The sequence below is a fragment of the Pseudonaja textilis genome, chromosome 1, assembly GCF_049901715.1.
Source record: "Pseudonaja textilis isolate UNSWEBS1 chromosome 1, rPseTex1.2, whole genome shotgun sequence".
NCBI classification, from domain to species: domain Eukaryota; kingdom Metazoa; phylum Chordata; class Lepidosauria; order Squamata; family Elapidae; genus Pseudonaja; species Pseudonaja textilis.
Genome location: NC_141990.1, coordinates 211,507,513 through 211,519,220, shown reverse-complemented (window position 1 = coordinate 211,519,220; position 11,708 = coordinate 211,507,513). Strand labels below are relative to the sequence as shown.

Below are 11,708 nucleotides of genomic sequence, written 5' to 3'. Positions count from 1 at the left end.
ACCATTTTTTCTAAAACTGTTAAGGATTGGAATCCAATATTTGGAGTGTCAAAATATTCTTCCTCCTCCCACCCAAAATAAAGCAGTAGAGAATTTTTAGCTGACATTTCCATGATATTGTACAATATTAGAAGAATTTTCCCTTCACAAAGAAAGGTGGGGTTTAGTACTGACTAGTAAAATAAAAGACTTGGTTGAAACATGCACTTTTTATTCACCCCGCAGGAATTGCAAAACGCGATCCAGTTAGGGTAGCTGATAGCATGATTGATGCTGTAGTGGACTATGCAAGTACAACATCGGCCCCCGGGGTGAGAGAAATTAAAATAATCATTTTCCAGCCGCATCTACTAGACATATTTTATGAGAGCATGCAGAGAAAAGGTGTCATGGCTAGTAAATCTGGTGGTGAGATGCGTACACCGAAATCCTTTTTCTCAAAAGTAGCAGGTAAGAAAATGTCTTCCGTTTGGGTCTTAAATATTTGGCTGGCAGACACATTAGTTAGAAGCACTGAATCCTTGACTTTGTTGATTTGTTACAGAATTCTTTACCACCAAAAAACCTGCTGTGGAATTAAAACCTGCCTTATTTTTCGAGAGAACGGTTGAGCCAGCCATTTTTCAGATTTGCGGTGACCACCAGAAAAATGTGGAAAGTGCAGCGGTGTGGATTAAGAGCCTGATTTTAGAGTCCCAGAATGAATATATTATCTCGGATGAATCAATCTCAAACTTTGGAGAAAGCGAATATAAAAACCTGGAGAAACTCCAGAAAAAGTTGCACATTGCCATTAAACTAGATAATGAAGCTTCTCTTCCCTCGCTTTGCATTTGTGGGATAACTAAAGATGTCTTGCAAGCCAGTACAGAAATACAGATGATGATGAGAAGGATCCGAGAGGACAGAGAAGAAAAATCCAAGGCAGAGCTTCTGACAAACCTTGTTTTGTGGCGGTATGAAGACAATGGGGAATATAAACCTTTTGACAGTCTGACCAATATGCAGATAGAAGCTGCAGCACAACATCAGAGGCTGCATGAGCTGACCATAAACAACAGGAGTTACAAAGTGGATCCTAGTAAAATGCAGGCTGTCGATGACCAGGGAATGTGCATTGCCCTTCGGCGTATTGAAAAAGTAGAAGGTGTGTTCTATACCTTGGTCAACATTTATGACTTCATTCTGTATCCTCCCTCCCTCCCTCCCTCCCTTCATTGAAGATCCTCAATCATCTAGGTCAGGGGTCCCCAACCACTGGGCCGCGGACCGGTACCGGTCCGTGGAACATTTCCTACCGGGCCGCCGGTTTGCTGGGCGCCGCCATCTTGTTTGATGAGGGTGAGCTTTTCCGGTTGGAAAGCGGCATTTGGGTCCTGAAGGAATCCTCGCGCCTTAGTTTCATCGAAGGGGGGGGGGCTTCGAATGAAGCTAAGGCACGAGGATTCTTTCAGCACCCAAGGCAAGGTGAGCCGAGCGACCGTCCCAAAGCTGTCCCAAAGTGAAGCCCATCAACAAAGGTATAAAGGAGGAGTTGAAGGTGGCGGAGAGAAGCGGGGGACGGCTGGCTGGCCGGTCGCTCGGCTTGCCTTGCCTTGTCACGCGTGCTGATGCCGGTATCGGGCCGCGGATCATTTTGTGATTCTGGTACCGGGCCATGGCACAAAAAAGGTTGGGGACCACTGATCTAGGTCATGGTTGTCCTGAAAGTGCTTTTCCAAAAAGCAACTAGACTTTCTTGGTTTCTTCCTTGAAAATGCTTCACTTCTCATCCAAGAAGCTCTTTCTTTTTCTCTCTTTCTCTTTTTTCTTTCTATCTCTTTTTCACTCTTTCTCTTTTTCTTTCTTTCTTTTCTTTCCTCCTCCTCTCTTTCACCCTCCAATTACATGTCTCCTTATTTATATAGCCCTTGAATTTAGTTCCTCTCCACTACATCAAATTGGCTGCCTGCTGGTATCCAAATTCTGTCACTGTATGGCAGAGGTAGTCAAAGGCTCCAGGTAAATATCTTGTAGTGACCTGGAGCCCCCTGAACACCCCTGCTAAAGGTCAACACTTTCTCCCTTTTGGAGATGGAGACATCATCAAAGGTTGCCATCATGGTTGTGTTTGGAATTCTTCCTCCCTGCTGCATGTTGATAGATGTTGAAGACCGACATGTTAGGGAAGGCTGATAGATAGTTTCAAGACAAAATAAAGGGACAAAAAGTATATATTTTAATAATTACCTACATAAAAGCAGCCAAAAGTCCTGCATTTTTTAAATAAAATTGCTCATTCTCATAGCTTATTTTGGTATAATCCATGCTGGTGTTTGAGACATGCCTACGTTTGATATAAGTGCCTGTATTTGAGTTTCAAAGACAGGAAACTGATGGTGCTTCCTCCTTAAATGAGTTCTTTCCCTGCTGGGATGAGGTGGCTTTCAGTAGACACCCTTTAAAGATCATTGCCCAATTTGTTTGTTTGTTTGTTTTGCTTCAGCTTGAAATAGCTACCCTTTGCTGTATTTTAATGCCAGATATAATGCAGGTAATACACCATTTTTACTTGATCCATTGTCCCGCCCATCTGTGAACAGGCAAATGACAAACAGGTCATAATACAATATTGTACCGTCTTGTCAGAAGGCATTGATGCATGGAACCAGACATAGTTCTTGGGATTCATTTAGACATGGCTTGTAGAATCATGATTAGGTGCCTTGAGCTTCTCTATGCTGCGTTTGAGAATAAGGTCAGCACTATTAGGCAGAGGGGAGTCAAGTCAGCAGCGTCACTATTGAATTAGGCCAGAGGTCTCCAAACTTGGCAACTTTAAGACTTGTGGACTTCAACTCCCAGAATTCTGGGAGTTGAAGTCTACAAGTCTTAAAGTTGCCAAGTTTGGGGACCCCTGAATTAGGCCAATTCCTTTTTGCCTAGACTCAATAGATAATTTGCTCCTGTTTTCGACCGCCCACCTCCTCAAACTGGATGTCATGTTGTAATCCAAGTTGTAAGAGATGTTAACGCCGTTTTTATATTTGGCCTAATTCGTGTACTTAAAAATCAGAATTGGGAAGCTGCAATTTGTAAACGCTTACGGAATTGTCTCCTATTCATTTGCAAAGATAATCTGACCACCACAATTCCTGAGGAGTGGGATGCCATGGAGGAAACGATGCGCCTTAAAGTGGTAGAGCTGAAACCAGAAATGATGGAATATAAAAAAGTCCGGGATATGTTTAACCTAACATGCAAGGAATATACCATTCAAAAGGTAAAGCAACAACAAATACCTCAAATCTTTTGTTTTGCTGCTTTGGGTGGCAAGTAAAGCCTTATCTCCTCCCCCCTCCCCAAAAGAAGTTGATGCCATCTATTCATTAAACACTAACATTAAATGTCCCAAAGGTGCTTTTTCAAGAGGCAACTGGACTTTCCGGTTTTTCTTTGAAGACGTTTCGCTTCTCATCCAAGAAGCTTCCTCAGATCTTCTCTTCAGCTGAAGAAGTTTCTTGGATGAGAAGTGAAACGTCTTCAAAGAAAAACCGGAAAATCCAGTTGCCTCTTGAAAAAGCACCTTTGGGACATTTAAAGTTAGGGTTTAAATGGAGAAGGAGTTCTGGGAGTTGAACTCCACAAGTCTTAAAGCTGCCAAGTTTGAAGACCCCTTAGAAAAACTTCGTTTTCTACTGTCCCTTTTACTGTAGTGTAAATTGTCATATTGCACTCAGGGGGAAATGTCTTATTAAATTGGCCAAGTAAGAGAAGTCAATTCTTTTTATTACGCTGTGATCTTAGAGTAGGGCAGTCCAGGATAATTTCAGGTAGTCCTCGACTTAACAATAATTTGTTTCGTGACTACTCAAAGTTACAATAGTCCTGGGAAAAGTGATTTAGGGTCATTTTTCTCATGATCATTGCAGCATCGCCATGAATTCAGACACTTGGCAACTGACTCATAATTATGATGGTTGCAGGGTCTCCGTTTGTGATCCCCTTTTGCGATCTGCTGACAAGCAAAGCCTATGGGGAAGCCAGGTTCACTTAACCACCGTGTTACTAACTGAACAACGGTGGTGATTCGCTTAACAATGAAGGCAAGAAAGCTTGTAAAATGGGGCAAAACGCACTTAACAAATGTCTCACCTAGGAACAGAAATTTGGGGCTCGGTTGTCATAAGTCAAGGACTACCTGTACTAGAAGAGAGAAGGGCTGTGTGGAGAATTGGATTCGATGGGCAAAACGCATGCATGGCATATTCACGTACATTCCAGATGTCTTATGCTCCTCAAATCCAGGTTGCTGCACAGATCTAGAAAAGATCTCAGAAAAGATATTTCCATACTGTCCTTGGCTGAAGGAATTGCTAAATGTAGTGACCATTCTTGTTAGGTAGACTTCCACCCTTGGCTTATACAGGATAATAAAAACAAGGACAAATAGGCTGAAAAACAGTTTCTATTCTATGGTATAGTGCAACATTAATGCAATATTAGCGGTTTTCAGTTCAGTGCATAGAATGTGAAGGATGTGTGTTTGTATTTATTTCCATGGCCACAATGTACACTGAAGACGGTATTTAATTTCGTGGTAAGAGGTGCAATGACAATAAAGTAAAATAAACTAAACTTCTGCAAAAGCAGCTCCATCATTGAAGTACACAGCCTTTCCCTGGCAAACAGATTGATGTTAGGAAGTAATTTGAATGCTTCATTGAAATCAGCTTTCTTTCGCAATCTGAGAAAATCACTCTGTCTCCTCTGTGAGAATCCTTCTGATATTTAGTAGTACCGTACTTCTGAATGATCTAGAAGGGGCTGCTTAAAGAATTAGTGTTAGTCAAGCTCACTGAATTGGGACATTTCTGACACCACAATTTATGCACGAACCACAGTGATCAAGATAGGACTAGAAGAATGGGTGAGGCTACAGCTGTTGCCCTTTAATAGCAATTATGATGAAAAAAAACAACAACCTGTATTGGTTGGTTTCAACTTATTTATTTTAGTAAAGAAAAGTTCCTCTGCTTGAACTCTTATTCTCCAAAGATCTAAATTGATTCTTTTTTGTTTTAATTTAAGGACGTGGCTTCTTACTAATTTTTGCTCTCTTTTCATTTGCAGATTGAGAGGATACAAAATCCCTACCAAATGAAGGCATACCAAATTAAAAAGCAGGAGATGGATGCTAAAAACGGCAGCATCAATAATGAGAGGCTCCTTTTCCATGGAACAGACAGTACCTCAGTAACCCACATAAACAGCACTGGCTTTAACAGGAGTTACGCTGGATTGCATGGTAAATTGTGCTTTAAGGCTGGTTCTTGGGAGCAGCTGCTTCACAATTTGTCCTAAGCCCCGTTTGGTTTAAAGGGTTTCCTCAGGTTCAGTCATCTGGGGTTGTATGCTAAGCTGTAACCATGGTTTATAGAGCATTGCAGCAAGGTGCTAAGCCAAATCTAATCAAGCCACATTACATCACAGCATAATTTGTATACCTCCGGGGATAGTGTGGGGAGAACAAAAAAATTTCCCTAGTGAAGCCTTTCCTATCCTTGGAGAAATCTGGAAGAAAAATGTGCTTGCTTTACATTCTGGCAGGAGTCCAGTACATCACCTCATGACTTGGTCAGTAGTGAGTCAAATGTCTAGACACTAAAGATAGAAGAAAGAAATTCCCATGGAAAAGGAACTATCATATGGCTCTTGAGGAGTTGATGATCTCTGATTAGATGTAGTCCAGGCAGGAGGAATGAGTAGAAGATGCTTTCCACATGCAGGAAAACCTCTATATCCGAGCCCAGAAACTCCTAACTTTGTAATTACAGGCAGACCTCCATCTAAAGAGCAGAATTGAGCCCAGATTTTTTTTAATCAAGTTTTTTTATTTCAATCTACACATATGTGGCATCAATATATCATACATTTTAGTATAGGCCAACTTAATACCAATCATATATCTCTTAGTACACATATTCATATTAAATCATAATCCTTCATTGCTTATTTTCAACATTCCAATACTCTCTCCTAATGCCAGCCCCCATATCAGTTAAACATACCTAGTAATTTCATTATTCAATTTCCTCCCCAATTTTGTTTTTGTTTTTTCAATAAAAAAATTCTCATTTGGTAAGTAGTATGGTTCCAGGTTTCACATCTCAATACAAGCATTATCTATTCATTTTATTTATTCAATTTCATATCACATTATCCTTATTAGTACTAAATATTAAACTTATCCAATTCCAATTCATGTTATAACTTATTTCATTTTCCTTAGGATATTCTCATATCTTATTTTACAATATTATCTAAAATTATCATCTCTTTTCTATGTTCAGTTCCCATGTTACCCTTTTCTGTCACATTTGCAATTTTATCATTCTCATTTTATTAATTCAAAATTGTCCCCTCTGGTTAATAATTTGAGCTAGCTACCTTAATTCTACCTTAATACCAGTCTTCCTGTTTACTATATAACACAAATATATTTTTGTCAGATTCTGCATTACATTTTTCTCAATCACCTTATAAATCATCTATAAATGACATAAGTGTTAATCTAATCAATTAATTATAGCAACTCTTATTTCAATATTTTCCCCTTATACATCATTAATCATCAATTAATATATAATATTCTTATTATAAATTCCCAATTCCATATTTATTTCATTAAGTTCCATGTCTAATGTAGCGATAATCGTTTAATAGAAAGAGAGAAACTAAGGGGAAAAAAACCATATGAGTTACATACTTATCTATTTTAAGTACTTATATACACTGCTCAAAAAAATAAAGGGAACACAAAAATAAGACATTCTAGATCTGAATGAATAAAATATTCTTATTAAATACTTTGTTCATTACATAGTTGAATGTGCTGACAATAAAATCACACAGAAATTATCAATGGAAATCACATTTAGCAATTCATGGAGGTCTGGATTTGGAGTTACACTCAAAATTTAAGTGGGAAAAAACACTACAGGCTGATCCAACTCTGATGTAATGTCCTTAAAATAAGTCAAAATGAGGCTCAGTAGTGTGTGTGGCCTCCACATGCCTGTATGACTTCCCTACAATGCCTGGGCATGCTCCTGATGAGGTGGCGGATGGTCTCCTGAAGGATCTCCTCCCACACCTGGACTAAAGCATCCCCCAGTCTGTGGTACAACGTGGCATTGGTGGATGGAGCGAGACATGATGTCCCAGATGTGCTCAATTGGATTCAGGTCTGGGGAACAGGTGGGCCAGTCCATAGCATCAATGCCTTCATCTTGCAAGAACTGCTGACACACTCCAGCCACATGAGGTCTAGCATTGTCTTGCATTAGGAGGAACCCAGGGCCAACCGCACCAGCATATGGTCTCACAAGGGGTCTGAGGATATCATCTCGGTACCTAATGGTACCGAGGTAGCCTGCAGTCAGGCTACCTCTGGCAAGTACATGGAGGGCTATGCAGCCCCCTAAAGAAATGCCGCCCCACACCATTACTGACCCACTGCCAAACTGGTCATGCTGGAGGATGTTGCAGGTAGCAGAACGTTCCCCATGGCATCTCCAGACCTTGTCACCTTTGTCACATGTGCTCAGTGTGAACCTGCTTTCATCTGTGAAGAGCATGGAGCGCCAGTGGTGAATTTGCCAATCTTGGTGTTCTCTGGCAAATGCCAAGCGTCCTGCACGGTGTTGGGCTGTAAGCACAACCCCCACCTGTGGATGTCAAGTCCTCATACCACCCTCATGGAGTCTGTTTCTGACCATTTGAGCAGCCACATGATTTGTGGCCTGCTGGGGGTCATTTTGCAGGGCTCTGGCAGTGCTCCTCCTGTCCCTCCTTGCACAAAGGCAGAGGTAGCAGTCCTGATGCTTGGTTATTGCCCTCCTACAGCCTCCTCCATGTCTCCTGATGTATTGGCCTGTCTCCTGGTAGTGCCTCCATGCTCTGGACAATACTGATGTTTGCTGATAGACACAGCAAACCTTCTTGCTACAGCTTGCATTGATGTGCCACCCTGGATGAGCTGCACTACCTGAGCTACTTGTGTGGGTTGTAGATTCCGTCTTATGCTACCACTAGAGTGACAGCACCAGAAAGCATAGGAACTGAGAAGTGGTCTGTGGTCACCACCTGCAGAACCATTCCTTTATTGGGATGTCTTGCTAACTGCCTATGCTTTCCACCTGTTGTCTATTAGATTTGCACAACAGCATGTGACATTGATTGTCAATCAGTGTTGCTACCTAAGGGGACAGTTTGATTTCACAGAAGTGTGGTTGACTTGGAGTTACATTGTATTGTTTAAGTGTTCCCTTTATTTTTTTTGAGCAGTGTATCACAGTATATTACCTTGTGGAATCTCCTTCCCTATCCTTTTTTTTTTTACCCATTGTCTCTCGCTCTTTGAACAATGTAATTTCTTTTCATCCTTGTTTGCTTCCTGTTTCTCTTTATTTTCTGGTCCTTTCTCTTAATTCCCTTTTCCCCCATTCTTATTCTCCTCCATTTCTCATGCCAATTATTAAGCCCAGATTTTTCATTGCTAAGCAAAACAGTGACTTACAACCTTTTTTGTCACAGTTGTTAAATGAATCATTTTGGTTGTTAAGTGAATCTTACACTTGGTAAGCAATTGGTAATTATTCATTCATGGTGGAAAAGTCAGGTGCTCAGATCAAGTTTAAAGGGAGGAGCGAATGGAAGTTAATAGCACTTAACAATAGCACATAAGACTTATATACTGCTTCCCAGTGCTTTACAGCCCTCTCTAGGCTGTTTTTTTTTTTTTACCGTGTCTGCATATTGCCCCCAACAATCTGGGTCCTCTTTTTATTGACGTCGGAAGGATGGAAGGCTGAGTCAATCCTGAGCCGGTGAGACTCGAACTGCCCAATTGCTGGCAGTCGACAGTCAGCTGAATTAGCCCACAATACTGAGTCTTAACCACTGTATTACCACGGCGGTACTGCTAAAGATGAATGATTTATTTTATTGCAGATAATCTTGGCTTATGTCCATTTGTTCAGCAATCATTCAAAGTTATGGTGGCACTGAGGGGTCCTCAACTATTCCATCATTGCAGTGGCCCTGTGGTCCCATGAGCAGAGGCGCTTAGGTGCCCAGATTGTGATTATGAGGATGGTAGCAAGCTGCACCACATCATCACCATTTGCAGCTTTCTCTGCTGGCTTCCCATGAATAAAGTCAGTGGGGAGACTAGCAGGCAAGGTCGCAAGGAACCCGACTAAATTGCTCCCACTGCCTTTTCTCCTACTATGACACACATCCTCCAAAAGCCTGCACTTTTGTAGACATACCTGCAGTAGCTGGCCCATATGCCAGTAGCCCTTGCTAACCTGTCCACAGTCGTTAAGCCTCTGCTCCCACCCCCCACAACCTGTGTACCCTCCTTCCTTTCCTTTTCTGAGAGTCCTGCCTCTTCCTGCAGGGATTACTGTCACTCAATGATCTGGTCTTGTGATGTCCTTCTTTACTATCACATCGCTTAAGCATAGCTATCCTAGTCTCACTTGCCATTGTGATCTGAGGACTAGTCGTACTCGGAAAGTTTTTTTCTACTGAGAGTTGAGTTTGATCTGACTGATGTGTTATTGGGCAAAGTGCCTTAAAGAGGGAAAAGATATAAACTCTGGTTGTTGCTCACTCTTTACACCTTTTCTTCCTCTACAGCTGCCTGTTACGGAAATGGAACTTACTTTGCCGTAAATGCCTGCTACTCTGCCCATGATACCTATTCGCAACCAGATGCATCTGGGATAAAATACATGTACCTTGCCAGAGTACTTGTGGGAGAATATTGTGTTGGATCAAAAGGATTACTCGTCCCGCATCAAAAAAGTGGGACCGATCCAACTGATCTATATGACAGTGTAACTGATCACCTGAAAAAACCCACCCTTTTTGTAATTTTCAACGACATCCAAGCCTATCCAGAGTATCTCATTACGTTTCACCTTTAACTAACCCAATTTCCAAGTTGGTTAGTTAAAGTAATAGCGCAAAAAATTAATAATAATGAATGATATATTCCTGTGCTTTTGTAAAAAAAAAAAATGTCTGAAGTAATAAAATAATGCACTATTTAAAAGCTAGGAAACGTTCTTCCTTTTCTGTTCAAAATGAAAGTTCAAAAATTCCAGTTTCTTCAGGATGTGCCAAATATTATTGATAAACTCAGACAAAATAGAAGCAAGAAGTTAGGAAGGTTAACAATAACAATACCAGCATGCTAATGAATGATTAAGATCAGTATCATGCAAATCTAAAGGTCAGTAACTTTTATATGGCATAAATCATTTTTAGATGTGTAACAACAACAAAGTGGGCGGAGGAGCTGTAAATGGATCACAGGCAAGTAGGCCAGTTAAGGTGCCAATGATGAAGGTGCTGAATTTGATGGAAAACTTCACATTCAGATTCCCGCTGCCATTGCCGTTCAACTCTGCCTACCTCGCAGTGCTGTTGTGGGGGTAAAATTCATGGAAATATTTACAAAAGCCTCCTCAGACATGCGGAGAAAAGACGGGATGTCAATCTAAGAAATCAATGAAAATTAAACCAAATGCCTTGAGAAAAAAATGTGTGCTTTTGAGTAGCAGCACTTTTCTTCCTCCTCCTCCCCTTCTCGTACACTGACATTTTTATAAAGAATGGGGAAGCCATTCTTTATAAAAGAATAAATGTAATATAAATACCTAGACTAACTTTATTGTCACTGTACACGAATTGGCATACATTAAAATGAAAATTGCATCCAGCTCTCAAAGGATCACTACCTTCAATATACACTACAAAAACATGACGAAATAAATAGGCATATACCCGCATATATGACACAGAGGAACAACACAGTCTAATTCGGATGTATACATGTACATGGTGGGAGAAACGAATCTTGTGAGTTTACCAGATGGATGGCATAGGGAAAAAAGCTGTTACAGAATCTGGAAGTCCTGCTAGAAATACTTCGAAACCACCTCCCAGAGAGGAGCCACAGAAACAGACCATGAAGTGGGTTTGTGGGGTCTCTTAACAATGCTTTGAGCTTTAAGCACATAGCGCTTATAAGCAGTATCTTGAATAACAGGAAGCGAACTTCCTATAATCATGTTAGTTCAGGAATTCTGGGATTTGAAGTCCACAAGTCTTAAACTTGCCAAGTTTGAATACCCTTGACCTATAGTAACTAAAGGGAAATAATCATGTTTGAAAATTGCTGGTTATTTTGGACTCTTTGGATGACTGTAATTGGCTATTGCTGGAGACAGGGTGCCTGCATGAGAGATGCACCACCCAACAAAGTGGCCAGAAACCCTGGCAATCACTGCCGTGAGTACCCCCAGAAGGATTAGTGGGGCCATTTTGGAAATGGTGATCAGGGCAGAAGAAAATGAGCTTGGACACACTCTTCGTATTAAAGCATTTGCCTGCCTGGTAAAGTAAAAGGCCTTTTTGGATTAAGAAATTCTAAATCACATTATAGTCAGTCCTCCAGAAAAGACAAGTTGTGTGGGTGGGCTCTGATGGTAAAGGACTGTGGACTTCCTCGCGGAAAGGATGGGAAGATCAGAAATGTAAAACGAAAGTGGGACTTGAGAACAGGCAACGCTTCGTCGATTTATTGCATTAGTTCTCAACTGGAATGAACCGCGTGGAATGAACCTGCAAGGAGGCTTCTCTGCTCCTTTGCA

The 11,708-nt window shown here is 41.0% G+C and overlaps 1 protein-coding gene across 1 annotated transcript in view; it reads left to right on the top strand.

Moving 5' to 3' along the window:
* LOC113441196 (protein mono-ADP-ribosyltransferase PARP14) overlaps nucleotides 1-10,109 on the top strand; it is a 35,620-nt gene extending 25,511 nt beyond the window's left edge. The window contains exons 14-18 of the mRNA XM_087920384.1: nucleotides 226-450; nucleotides 545-1,147; nucleotides 3,114-3,262; nucleotides 5,113-5,287; nucleotides 9,688-10,109. Of these exons, the coding sequence (XP_087776510.1) occupies nucleotides 226-450; nucleotides 545-1,147; nucleotides 3,114-3,262; nucleotides 5,113-5,287; nucleotides 9,688-9,977 (1,442 nt within the window). The 3' untranslated portion in view covers nucleotides 9,978-10,109. The remainder of the gene's footprint in view (nucleotides 1-225; nucleotides 451-544; nucleotides 1,148-3,113; nucleotides 3,263-5,112; nucleotides 5,288-9,687) is intronic.
* Nucleotides 10,110-11,708: the final 1,599 nt, after the last annotated feature.